The following is a 14,142-nucleotide window of genomic DNA, read 5'->3' as shown; positions in this document are numbered from 1 at the left end:
TTGAAATCTTAAAATGCTCTTTTTAACGTACTGTTAAGAGAGACTTAACTTTTTCAACGGACATGCATTTTATATTTATGTATTTGACTATGTATATACAGTGCAATGTTTAGAGTCTCCTTTAAAAATATTTCAGACTATAAACATATAGAATGAGACAGGAATACATTTAAAAATTTTAATAAAACATCCAGGGAGGTTGACAATGTACGTAAAAATAAACACTGAAACGTAAGTTGGATTGAATCAGAATCCGCTTGTTACAGCAGTGAGAAAATATGTCATGTCATTCAGGAGAGGTTGAATCGAGGGCAATGGCACTTGACTGTAGATACTTGAAGCCTCATCCGAGAGGCTTCTCCAGTTCTGACGAACCGGTGGGCTGTCCGGGTATTTAACCTCTATGGGGTTGTTATCAAGGCCATTAATGTCACTTGTTTTCGTGCCAGTGTTAGTACAACAGCCAGGGGCCCTAACAAACAAAGTGACATCAACGGCCTTGATAACAACCTCACAGAGGTTAAATACTCCCCCTGAACTGAAGAAGCCTCTTGGATGAGAAGTATAAAGTATATATGACCAAGTCCAGCTGCCCCTTCTATCCAACCATTCTTGTACATAACCATGACCTGAATTACTGAGAATCTTCACAAAGTCATGTCATTATTCACATAAATGTAACAGCAGTCATAGGAATAAACTTAAATGGATTCAGCTCTTTTTGCAGGATTCCTCAACCGTTTGCACTTTAATCATAGCTGCTGTACACATTTCACAAGTGCTGGGACTCAGCTATTGACATTACAGGGCGAGTTAAGGTTGGAGAGCCTAACATCAGAAAGAAAAAAGCAATCATTGAATAATGATTTCTGGATTCAGGTTTCTTGTTTTTTAAAAAAAAGTGACCAAGTGCCCGCTGGTAGTCTATTATCAAGTTTCTCAGTCTGAATCTGTGGTGCGCTGCAAACAAACATTCACACAGAATTTGATATTTCTGCAGGATAAACGCACTGACCTAACTTTAAAGTGTGACTGTTGCCTCGGAAATGTAAATATCATCAGAGACTCCTCACATAGGCTCCAGTATAATGATTAAGAAGGCCTGCTGAATAAAACACATTCAACCATTTTCTCTTACGCATTCTGTGCAACTCCTGCAACACCTTAAACCTTGTGTACCATTGACTGTAAACAAAAGTTTTACATTTAAAATGAACATTTCTTGTCTATTAATTCTGTGAATTCCATGTGACTTCCCAACGTTATTATAAATACAAACTCTACTCACAAGCAGCAACCACATTTACTGTGCTTCTGTCGTAACTCAGTGTTCTGTTTGCTGCAAAATAAATTATCAATAAATAAAACACAAAAAAATTGCAAATACAAGAAAATGTAGACATCATGGCAGGGTAAGAATCTCCGGTCTGTGTTTCCTTGTGCTATCTACTACACTTAAAACATCTTGTAGTGTTTGTAAATATTTAGCAAGAGGTACAGCAGAAGAAGCACAGACAGAGGAGAGAAGTAGGCCACCAACGTGGTAAACTGGCGGTAAGGAGAGCACTGACATTATCATGGGTCCAAAGAACAAGGCCAAAGGAGTTTGTGGGTCAAAAAGGACATAAGGCGAAAGTTGGCTTCCGATTCGAGGGTTAAAGGATAATATTTCTCGGCCAGTTCTCTGTTGGTAATGGAACCATTTTAAGTTGTAAAATTTGTACTTGACTTCAGAATATAAGCTGTGGCACTGTTTAAAACCATATTCTATTGGTGAAAACAGAAAAAAAATAGTGAACCGATTACTTCATTAGACCACATTAAAGCAGGTGTAGATAAAAATACAAATTTACACTATTATTATATTTGGACTTGTCAAACTGGAATTAGATTAACTCTAAACACTGTTTAAGATTTATGAAACCCTTTTCTTTTTATGAAAACAGATAAAGAAGGTTATTTAATGGCTTTTTCTAAATCCAAACAACAATGAGCAAATCTAGCTCAAAACCAGTCTGCTATCCTTTTAAACCCAGTTTCAAGTTTGTAATAAAAATTCTGAGAGAGTGCCCTTTTTTGTTTTTGACAGGTTTTATAAACCTGAAATGGGGTTTCTAACAGCATAAGGCTTTCACTGCGATGTCTAGCACCTGTTACGAAACTTTAAATCATGTCACAACAGAGAATTGGTCAAAAAACATCATCCCGATATGAATCAAAAACCAACTTCAACCGTGTAAAATGGACAAAAACTAAGGAATGCCATCCTTTCTTTGGCAGCACTGTGAAGGTGGCACACTCCAGTCATACACATAGGACAACCTCAGCTTAACTTCCTCCTTGCACAGCCTGCCGTCACGCTGCAGAGTCTGGTGTTTTTCCAACATGTCCTCCAAGCTCTGCTTGTGTGTGACCAAATATTTGTTGTTGCAACCACGCGACTTATACTCCGTGTCAAAGCGTGGGTCATGCGTCCGCCGAACATCCACTGGCGCCAGCCAGGCACCCAGAGACACATCCTCACTCTGCCACGTCTTGAAATAACCTGCATTCATATGCACGTAATGTACCAGATCAGCGGAGAGGATGTAGCCCCCACCCAGTGCATAGGGCAGGTAGTAGTCGCAGAGCTCCCAAGAGCTTTCCCGCCACTTTCCCGCCGTTTTCACTCGGCCTCTCCCTGAGAAGAAGCCCCAGTACAAACGGTTGGGTTCTTTCCCCTTCAGCTCCTCTTTAAGGAGGTCCAAGCGAGCAAATGTATCATCGTCTGCCTTGAGGACAAACTTGAACTTCACATTCTGGTCAAGCCACGAGTACATGTGGAGCAGCTTGACTGTCAAGTTCTCATAAGAATCTCGTAAGTCAGGCAGTAAGAGCAGGTCTTTGTGCCGCCCTTGCTCTGTGTTAAGGTTCTGAAGGTCATCGTTGGAAAGCCCCTGAGTTCCTACCACAAACATGGCCAGAACATCGGTGTCCCGCTTGGCAAGCCAGGTACTGCGGATGATACTCCTCCTCTCTGTGTACTTAGGTCCAGTTGTGATGAGGACCACGAGGAATGCTGACAAGTCTTTGGATGCTGAGGGAGGATTATGCTGCTCTGGACGGGATTGCAAAGCACTGGCATGGGGGGCTAGGCCTGGAGGATCCGGGTGACCCTGTTTCAGGGTTTCTGAGGTACATTTGGCCAAGAAGACAAGAACGACAGCAAAGCTGCAAACAGTGCCAATGACCAAGGCCGTCTTGTGGCGGCACACCAGACGTAACAGATTCATGGTGCTGAGTCTGAGGCAAAAAATACAAAAGATTATTAGTATTAATGCAAAAAAGTATCAATTAATCAAAAACACCTAAATTAGACTTTGCACCCAAACAGTTATGTAGACATTATAGGAAAACTTGCATTAGGTGGCTGAAAGAAAATGAGCAAAGAGTTCCAGTTATAAAAGACAATATTTTTGTTTCTCATCTCGTAAAAAATGGAATACATGCCTGAAGGAAGGTGTGGTTAGGAATCGCACAGCACTGCATATTTGCTGCAGCTTATTTTACTGCTGCTTTACAGGCAGTACAGATGTAAACAAACACTTATGAGCATCAGTAGAAACTATGTCAGACTAGCATCACATGGAATGAAATTGGTAGCAACATCGTCAGCACTTCTGTTATAAATTTTGACATTAAAGTTATCATTTCTGCATGTGGATCATAGTTATTTTTCCTTTGATAACAGCAGCTGCCGAGCAACTTAGCAAAGAACCTCGCCTCAGATGCGCACCCATGATTTTGTAGCACCTCCTTCTTGCTAAGCTTAGTAGTTGAACTGTACGCTGCCTGTACGTGTCGCATCAATGCTGTAAGTAGTGATAAATTAAAGAGGATTTGTTAGTTACCTTAGCTGAGTGAAAAGTACCTGTCCCGTGGATAACACAGCCAGAGCGGGCCACAGATAGCAGCTCTGCGGAGCTAACGTTAGCTACCAAGATAAGACCCTCTGCGCACTTTGAGAGCTCACTCCACTGACTGTGAACACACGCAGGCTGCTCATATTGATCCAAACCACTAAGTTTAGCGGACTCGGTCGGACAGGTTACTGTAAGTTGGTTAAATGGCAGGCTGGGTGAGCTGAGCTGAGCCAGGTATCGCTGTACTCATTTCTTGTCTCGTTGTGTAAACCCAATCGGTTCTGTGTGGCCGTGACGAAAAGGAAACGGAAGTGAAGCCCCTGAAACGGGAGGATAAAATAACACCAAATAAACACTCGTGTTGACAAACATTTTGTTTTCTTAGTATAGCTGTTATTATTATTATTATTATTAGAAAAGTACATATAACCTAAACAAGAGGTGATGGTCTAACTCCAATTCAAGTTTGTCAAGAACTGATACGACGCCATAATTACAGTTTTATAAAAAATAACAGCTGTAAAAACTTTTTTTTGTTGTTAAATATCGCATATGTGACCAGAAAACGCATTTGAAAAAGGACAGTAAAATTAAAGGGAAGCAGTTTTAGGACAGCTGCTGACAGGCGCATGCGCATTAGTCAATCTCCAGCGTCAAGCGTTGAAGGATCAAGTTTAGAGATTTCAAGACCGGATGTTGTATCTATTTGCTTCAAAATAATAGCGTATGCTTGGACGTTTGCAATTCTTAGGCTGTAATGGATTAAAAAAAGACTTCCAGCGGAAAATCAGAACCCTGTTGTGTTTCATAAGTGGGGTTGTGGTTATGGTTTTTTGTACAGTTGGCAAAAGGGAGAATTTCCTAGGGGACCCAGCAGCTCCTTAACTATACCTGGGCTTCAGAAAATAATGAAGGAATTTTTTTGTGACTTCTGATATTTATATATTGAACAAAGCTGATATTTATCAGATGTCCATCCATCCATTTTCTATAAGGCGTCATATGTACACTGAGACAGGGTACGACCTGAACAGGTCACTATACAACTCTTCACACCTATAGACACCAATTTAGAGTTTCCAATTAACTTAATATGCATGTCTTTGGAAGGTAGTCAGAGGGAACAGGCAAACTTCACACACTTCTGCCTAACTCCACACAGAAAAGCCCTGGCCAGATTTGAACCCAGAATCTTCATACTGAGTTTCTGAACTATGTACTTCTATGATTACATAATACTACAGTGCCTGAGGTTTTCTGAGTGTTATTACTCAGCACATAAAAAATGGAAGCAATTTGATTAAAACACTTTACAACAAATGAGCTCAACATAGACTAAAATAATTCAAATGGTGGGGCACATCAGAAATTGTATGCAAATCTACCATGTGTGACAAACCATAGCTCCATATTGTAGGTCTTTCAGAAGTGTGCATGTTTTCTTACATATTCCGATATGTTATGGCAAGTTCGTTTTGATTATTCGCACATTTTTCTTAAAAACACCATTTTCACTGTTCAGGATTTATCACGGGTTCGGAGGGATTTTATTTTGAAATTTGTAACCAGAAGCTAAAATTTTCATTACGGGAATGACACTGACGATTTGCAAATGTCCATCTTTAGCTAGGAAAAAAAATCCTCATGGTAGCAAGGTATTAGTATGTCGTCTGTACATAAACTTAACGTCCAGGAGGTCAGCAGACCCGACCATGTAAGCGCTTAGCTTGATATATTTGTCCGTTGCAGAGTAGCTTTGAAACATTACTTCACTGGGTTCACAGCTCGGTAGCTAGTCAACTGACGTTAGCGTTGGACGAGGACAGTGACAAGCGATGACGGTCAGGGGAACCAGCCGAAATCCCGGGACATATCCGGTCTTACTCGCCATCTTTCTGCTAATTTTGAGTGTACAGTCGGTGAAAGCGGCCTCTGATTATGACCCTTACAAAATCCTGGGTGTCAGCAGGAGTGCCAGTCAAGCAGAAATCAAAAGGGCGTACAAGAACCTGGCCAGAGAATGGTGAGCGGCTGACACCACCATCACACTGTGGCTGTAGTAGATCAGCCCTATACAGTGTATTCAGTGAACCCTTCTTCTAACGCTGTATAAACCTGTCAGTAATTTATGGTGTCATGTCTGGCCTTTTTTTTTGTAGGCATCCAGACAAGAATAAGGACCCAAATGCTGAGGACATGTTCATAAAGATTTCTAAGTCGTATGAGGTGGGTGAAAATTCTTCACGACAACCTGTCCTGTGCAATATTTCATATAAGCTACAGATGACACCTCTGTCAGGCCTTATGTTTTCCACATCACTCAGTCTGTTTCACTTTCTGTATTAGGGGTTTTCTCCCATTTATAATAACACCTCTCATGCACGCAGATTTTGTCTAATGAAGAGCGAAGGTCCAACTTTGACCGTTATGGGCAGATGGATGAAAACCAGCCCTTTGGCCAGTCACAACATCACGGTTTCCGAAGCTTCCACAACAGCTTCTACTTTGATGAGTCTTTTTTCCATTTCCCCAGGTACTCCAGTGTTCGGTTTTTATGTTGCCTATCACTTATTTACTTGTCAAAGTAGGCAACTCTGGGAATCAGAAAACACTGATAGAAATATTTTATTCAGATTCTCTAGTTTAAATGTGTCCAGTGTTTAATGTCAAAGGTTTTCTTAGGATACTGTCAGTACCTTTATTTTTTTTCACAATCAGAGTACCAGCATTTGGATCAAATCTTGTTTGATATGGGAACATGTCTCTTCTTCTGCCTCCTCTGACAAAACATTTCTTTCTCCACATTCCAATAAATGAGTTCATAAATATTTATCTTCCACCAAGCAGCTGTAGCCAGTATAGCGAGTGGTGTTGGTTGGGCTCTTCCCTCTTCCCGTTTGTCTCTGGTTATTTATTACGGTAATAATAAATAACCAGAGCTGTTCTAATCCGGAAGCCAGTAGTTATTGTCCTGTTCCTAGGTTTTGGTCATGTTTTGCAAACTTGTATGATCAAGTCCTGTTGTGCAGACCCATTAAGTTAACTGTCAAGTTAGTAAATCAGTGGAAAATTGATGGCACCCTGAAGGCTAAGTCTGAAAAAAGACCTGACTGTCTTGCTTCCAACCCTCCTCCAGGTCCAGGGACTTTGCAGACAGCAAGTACCTGCTTCACCATGCGCAGTTTAACAGTGAAGTCCTTCCAGATAGCCAAAAGAGGCCCTACCTAATCAAAGTGACCTCTGAGTGGTGCTTTGCTTGCATCCACATTGAGCCTGTGTGGAAGGAGACGGTGCAGGAACTGGAGCCATTGGGTAAGTCTGCTGTCACTAGACTCCCATCAGCCTGCCCCCAGCACGCCCTCAGGATTGGGTTTGGTTTTCCTAAAAGCATTGTAACATAAGGCTGATGTTCGCTCAGTTGCAGACCATTAGGACAAATGTAATTTGTGTGTTATGATGCTTTACAGAGAGCTGGCCATTTCTTAAATTATTCATTAGGGTTTATTTGTTCTTCTTGGTTTCCTGGTACAGAGTGTAAAGCCGAGGGAGAAATTCAACTCTATGTTACAATTGTCTGGCACTGGAGATGAGTTTAAAAGTTGCCGTGTTAATTCTGCCAATTAGAAGTGCAGCGTTCCCACTGCCCTGTAGACTAAGTCTGATGCTTAGTCTGTAAGTGTTATACAGTAGCCTGTCCTGGAAATACACTATATCTTGCATGTTAATGTAACCTGTTTCAATTTCCTGTGCTAAAGACAGCAGTTACAAACCGTGGAATCTGCATTCAGTATGGATAAACATGTATGTTGCAAGATTTTAACTGGGTGTAGCCACGTTTAGAGCTTTTATGCTGACAGCAGTGGCCTGCAGTGGCTGAAAAAGTGGTTGCTGAAAATGAACCAAAACAATAAAGTCGTGGGCCATAAAACCAGAACAGTAAGCTAAAAGATGCTAAAAAGCTAAACCGAAAGGGAACCACAGATTAGGGTGATACTGTAATTCTCTGTGGGTTCATCACTCTGAACGTCACCTTCACGTTAGGTATACTGTTGTAATTGGACCCACTGTTCAAATAAAAACATTGTACAGCCTTAAGTGTAATATCTTGCCTTTCTCAGATGCAGCGTTGCCTACTAAAACCACCCCCTTAAAGTGAGACATTAAAAACAGATGCTTGCATCTTTAATGAACTGTGATTATTAGGCAGTCCCTTCACTAATTTCAAAAACTTGGTTCTTCTTAGAGTCTCTTTGAGCTGCACAGTGGTTGTTTGCTGAAAGAGAATTCCCTCAGTTCCCACAGTTACGTCAGCAATTCAATATCAGCGAGTGTCAGTAGGAAGGCAGCTCTGTGTCTTTGCATGGGCTGGTTTTATTGTACAAAAAAATTGCTGATATAATATAATTTTTTTAAAAGTGTTATTTGTACAAAGTATGATTGTGCAATGACAATAAAGATTTATCTTATCTTATTTTTCCTTCATTAACAGAGAGTTTGTGTTTTGCTCTACTATATGAGGTTCAACCACAGTCTGTTTTTGCTTTTACACCAGGTGTGGGCATCGGCATTGTGGACCTGGGTTATGAGCGTCGCCTGGCCAGCCAGCTGGGAGCTCACCGTGCTCCCTCCATCATCGGGCTGGTGAATGGCAGGGTGACCTTCTTCCATCAAGCTGTAGTACGGGAACACCTGCGACAGTTCATTGAAGACCTGCTGCCCAACAAACTGGTAGAAAAGGTAACTGCAACTAAGATGAATATGCCGCTACTGCTACTTTCTGTGGAATTTGTCGACCCAGTCAGTAATTGCTAATAGAGCATATGATTTTTTTTTTACATAGATGAATAATAGGAAATTTGTTTCTCAGTCTTTTATAATTGAAAACATGGGCCTGATTAAGTTCACATGTATTTGTAAGTACAACTTATCAAGTTCACAAAGGGGGTTGTGGTGGTAAGCAATACTGGTTTAAATAATACTGGTTTTCAGTGAAACTACAGTAGACTGTTAATTTAGCAGGGACACATTTTTGAACTCATTTCCATTGTTTCTCCAGATCACAGATAACAACTACCTGTCTTTCCTGGACAACTGGCATGTGGAAAATAAACCCAGTGTTCTCTTGTTTGACCAAGTCCCAGTTGTTCCCCTGCTCTACAAAGTAAGCAATGTATTTACACACATGTGCTCTCTCTCTCTCACACACACACAAACACACAAACTTGTACTTCTACTGGAACAGTAATTAGATGAAATATTATTGTGTAAAACTGTTCAGTCTGCTTCTTCAAGCTGGTTAATTTTCGGGGATCTGGTGCTGAGGAGTTGTTTGCTCAAATGCACAAGAGAGCAAATAAATTAGACCCCGACAGCAGCTATAGAGGCATCTGCCTAAGCAGCTGTTTCTTCTTGAGATAATTTTTCTTTTCACTAATGATTTAATTGTTCCTCCGTTGTTATACCCTTTTAAATTATCATCTAAAGCATTGGTAATATATATGTTTTCATAACTTAATGCTAATAAATGTGTCAGCTCGGGACCGTTGGGGGGGGGGGGCACAGTTTCAACTAATAACATTTATCAGTTATAACTGCCTTGAATTCTCCTCGTTCACATCCTGTTCTCTCCTTTTTAATGTGATTATTTACGGCCCTCTAATCTGTTCCGCTCGTTCTCCAGTTAACAGCATTCACCTTCAGAGACTATGTGCGGTTCGGCTATGTGGACCAGGGCGACACACACTGCAATCGGCTCCTACGCCAGTTCAACATAAACACATACGCCCCCACCATGCTGCTGTTTAAGGAGGACACAGAGAAGCCTGTTGACATTATCCAGGTAAACCCTGCACCCAAGACCCAACCCTGCTCCCTTAGTTTAACCTTACTAAAACATTCTCCCCTGCTACATCTGAACATTCTGGCTAGATATAAGTTTGGGGTTTTGTAACTTGCAAGGTGAAGCTTGAAGCTTAGTTGAATGAATGAATTTGCTTGTTTTTGCAAATTTTAGTCATTCTGCAAATATGTTGCACAGCCATTCTGCTCTTTTTCTGGCTTTACATCGTTCAGACCCCTTGATCTTTCTCTCTCACAGGCCAGAGGGATGAAGCGACAGATCATGGATGAGTTTGTCTCCAACAACAAGTTCCTGCAGGTGCCACGGCTCGTCAATCAGCAACTTTTTGATGAGCTGTGTCCTGTCAAGCAGTTCCACCGACGGAGGAAGTAAGATATTTTATTAGTCTGATGATGTTCCTGCATTCAATCCCTGACTTAAAATGACCGGGAGTGAAATTTGACTTCTACAATATAATTCAACAGGATTGATTTAAGTGAATGTTTTGCAGGTACTGTGTGCTGCTGATCACAGGGGAGGACCAAGCCTTTCTTCCTGGCAATAAGGCTTTCCTGGACTTTGCCTCAGCTAACAAAAAAGAGGTGCTGCGCTTCGCATACGTCTACCAGCGTCAGCAGCAGCCACTCTGTCAGGCACTGCTCCACAATCAGGTCTCACTCTCACCTCAGGTCAGTGGCAGAAACACACACACAGCACATTTGCAATCAGTCATTCTCTACATTTGTATAGCAAAGCAAACCTCATTTTTTAAATGGCAATTTTCTTTGCGTCTACAAACATCGAGGACAATGTGCACTCATGAACGCATGAAAATGCAGGTTGTATCAGATGAATACTAAATGCTCAGAATTTGATATGTGTCAGGTTACGGATGTGTTGCTCTTTAACACCGCTGACAGGTGGTGATTCTCGAGAGGCGGAGCCAGGCTGGTAAAGTCCTGTACCGCTCTGTGAGTGGTGGCTGGAACGGCAGCGAAGAAGACAAGTCCCGCCTCCAAGAGCAGCTGGAGCTCCTTCAGAAGGACCCCACCTATCTGAGCTCAGACGCCACCCTGCCAGAGCTCAACAACGAGATGGCCCCCGTAAGTCGCAGCAGACACACACACTGCAGTTGTGAGACCACCAGACTGGTTCTTTGCAGACATGTACAAATCAAATCTGACATGATATGTTAATTTTTGATAGCTGTCACTGTTTCCTCTTTTATTTTTGATCCCTTTTTAGATTTTTATTGTTCAGTGGATGAACGCTGCCTATGATTACATCCTTCAAGTATATGATGACCTTCTCTACTCAAACTGGTAAGACGACACTCACCCAGGAAGTCTGCAGCATTTAGTGCTAAAAAGAGAAGGACACACAGCGTGTTGCACTTTTGCTGATATTTTTGAAATGTATCAGAAGCTGAATCACAGTTCTGCATTGAGATGTAGTGATACTACCTGATGGGGGCTCTGTAGGTAGGAATTTATTGTGTCCCATCATATCTGTGATGCACCTCCTCACAAATGTAACCATATGTAGAAGCTAAACAGACCAAATGAAGACAAGGAGGGCTGTCACTGGTTGAAATGGGCTGCTTTGTATTTTCTCCTACATGTTTTAGTCATAATGTGTCTCTCCTCAAGGCGAGAGATGATGCCCATCCTGTCCTTGATCTTCTCAGCTCTCTTCATTCTTTTTGGCACCGTCATCATCCAGGCCTTCAGGTGAGAGACATGTTTCCATCTGAGACTTTTTTAGGACCTGAAATGGCTTGAATAGAGAATTCCTTAAACTCAATGATACTCATTAGCTCTGCTGTAGAAATCTTTTCTTTTAATTCTACATTGTTATTCCTGGTTTTATTCAGGGTTCAGGGTTTTGTTCAGGGGCAGCAGTCAGAGGTTTTGGTCTGCATATTGATGACTTCCTTTCTGTGGTCTATTTGCAGTGAGCCAGGTGAGAACAAACCCCGGAAACCAATGCCAAGGGAGCAACCACAAGCTGAGGACAATGCATCAAGTAGAGCAAGTACCTCAAGGTAATGTAGTGACATTAAGCAAACACAAGATGGACACAGAATCCTTTTGAGCAAAGCTCACAGCAGATCCACAACCAAATGCCTGTTTCACATCAACCACATACTGCGCTCATAGACTCTGAGAGATGCTTTTGAAATTGACTTAGTATTTGAAAACTGTGTATCCACCTGTCATAAAGAAACGTGAAATTTTAACAGAAACTGTTTAGTAGTAAACTGTCCTCGTTAATCTACAACTAGCTGATGCTCGGTCCAGCTGCTGCTCTGCCGGACTTAGCGTTTTACTCCCCATGTGCCACACACTACATGGCACACACTACCAGAATTTCACTCTTTCACCTGGACCCTCTTCCAGGGTCAATTTGGAGCCAACAAATCAATAAAATCACTGTCCCTTTTACATATTGTTGTTCATGGCCATGTAGCTAGGATTTTACAGAATGAGTGGGGCGATTAAGCTTAAATTTGGCAGCTATGTGCATACTCCGAGGGCATGCAGCCTTATTCCCCACTGAAGTCTGTTCCCCAGCAATGTCAGTGCACTCTTTCTTACAGAAGATGGCTTTGCAACCCAAATAGCTAAAATAGTCCACTGGGGAGATTACCATAGCAAACTAGTTTGAGAGGGTTGTGGTTGACAAGAGCCCATAGTTGGAATCCTGCTGCAGGTGAAGGCTAACTTGTTCTTTGCTGCCCCAGCCAAGTGAAGCTTACAGGCTAACGTGTGATAGCTGCTGAAGAGGCACGATGGTTCCAAACCCATCAAGAGGAGGAACTTGCAACACCATATCTTAAGCTTAAACTCCTGCAGTTTCTCCTTTTTTCTCATCTAGCCTGTCTAAGCACAATACTCAAATGCTGCATGTACATTGACAGAGTCTTTGAAGGGCTTCAACCTAAGAACAACTCTAAAAAAAAGGGGACAAAATCCATAATCCCACTTTTCTTCCCCTCCCTGTTAACTTAACATCTCTCTATTTTTTGTCATTGGTCCTTTCAGCCGCCCTCCTAAGAAGGACTTTGTGGAAGTGACAGAGCTGACAGACATCACGTACACTAGTAACTTGGTCAAGCTGAGGCCTGGCCAAATCAATGTTGTACTGGTGCTCACTAACGCCTCCAAGAATGCCTTGCTCCGGAAATTTGCCAAAGAGGTTTTTTCTTTCTCTGGGTAAGTCTCAGCATTCACTATTGTTGAGGTTTTAGTTCCTTTAGTTACTTTTTGTTATTGTAATGTTTTTTTTTTTCATTTCTTGTTCCACCTGTTAAACCCAAACCACTCTGCCACTCAAGGACTCAGACCCTCCACTTCTCATTCCTCAACGCGGACAAGCACTCCAACTGGATGCCGTCACTCCTTCTCTCTGCCTCTGACGCTGCAGAGAGCAAGGGCCGTTCAGATGAAGATGAGGAGCCTACGGACTACGCCGGATACGTCCTGGCCCTCAACGGCTACAAGAAGTACTTTTGCCTCTTTAGGCCCGTCTTCACAGGGGAGGATCCCCACGACTCCTCATCTGAGACCTCATTCTCTTCTGACAGCAGGAGAAAGTCCCGGTCCAGGTCCAGGTCCAGTTCCCACTCTCGATCCCGCTCCCATTCTAGGGAGGACGGGGCCGTCCCCAAGAGAGGCTCCAGTAGGGCCACCAGCATAGAAGTCCACCATAAGCTTGACAGACTGGGACTATGGATGGAAAGGCTAATGGAGGGCACCCTGCCCAGATTACATGTCCCTGGATGGCCCTCTCTTGATGAAACTGCTTCCCACACAGACAGCTGAGGTAAAAATAAGGTTGGTACGAATGGTAGCAGATTCACTTTATGGTCTTGCCTCCTGATTAAGTTCTTTAGCAAGAAAGCTGCAGGGTGTCGCAGTTTTCAAATTATTATTTAAGTTCTCTTTTGCAGAGTTAAGTTGCTACACTGAACAGTTGCAACCGGTTTACAGAATGTCTTATTTCATCTGTTATAGTTACAATGCTGTTGGAAACAGTGGCTTAGATTAGTGTGCAACAACAAATCTGCACCTGTGTGCATCTTTAAGGCACGAGGCAAACGCATATTGAAGCAGAGGCAAAGTCTGAGCTGTGTGACACCACTTCATGTCAAAAAAGGAGAAAATCTATATGAAAAAAACAACAACATAAACACATGGAATTTTCTCTGTTGTGGTCCTGAAAACATCTGAAATGAGTCAGAGTTGTTGCACAGACATACACAGTCAAGCTCCACACACACACACAGATGGTGTATGTTGTTACTTAGCTAAAGGTCTTTGTGGTATTTTCCTCTCCTTTAGTTTTGTCTCTATACATTTAGAAGTTGAACTCACACCAGGGGATAAGTGCAATTTTTTT

The 14,142-nt window shown here is 42.1% G+C and overlaps 2 protein-coding genes across 2 annotated transcripts; one reads left to right on the top strand and one right to left on the bottom strand.

Moving 5' to 3' along the window:
* Positions 1-164: 164 nt before the first annotated feature.
* Positions 165-4,210, bottom strand: b3galt6 (UDP-Gal:betaGal beta 1,3-galactosyltransferase polypeptide 6). Its single transcript, XM_041034040.1, has 2 exons — positions 3,891-4,210; positions 165-3,282 (listed from the first exon to the last, which is right to left on the bottom strand). Exon 2 carries the CDS (start codon positions 3,270-3,272, stop codon positions 2,253-2,255), a length of 1,020 nt encoding a protein of 339 aa, XP_040889974.1. The 5' UTR covers positions 3,273-3,282; positions 3,891-4,210; the 3' UTR covers positions 165-2,252.
* A 1,303-nt stretch (positions 4,211-5,513) lies between these two features.
* LOC121179414 (dnaJ homolog subfamily C member 16-like) lies at positions 5,514-14,068 on the top strand. The gene is made up of 15 exons (XM_041034253.1): positions 5,514-5,925; positions 6,062-6,128; positions 6,290-6,435; positions 7,039-7,214; positions 8,455-8,639; positions 8,959-9,063; positions 9,583-9,741; positions 10,000-10,130; positions 10,253-10,430; positions 10,662-10,844; positions 10,987-11,063; positions 11,391-11,471; positions 11,696-11,785; positions 12,786-12,956; positions 13,079-14,068. Exons 1-15 carry the CDS (start codon positions 5,738-5,740, stop codon positions 13,563-13,565), a joined length of 2,424 nt encoding a protein of 807 aa, XP_040890187.1. The 5' UTR covers positions 5,514-5,737; the 3' UTR covers positions 13,566-14,068.
* Positions 14,069-14,142: the final 74 nt, after the last annotated feature.

Source organism: Toxotes jaculatrix, chromosome 3 (assembly GCF_017976425.1).
Source record: "Toxotes jaculatrix isolate fToxJac2 chromosome 3, fToxJac2.pri, whole genome shotgun sequence".
NCBI lineage: Eukaryota > Metazoa > Chordata > Actinopteri > Toxotidae > Toxotes > Toxotes jaculatrix.
Note: the sequence above shows the minus strand (reverse complement) of the source record. Positions and strands in the feature narration are given on the sequence as shown.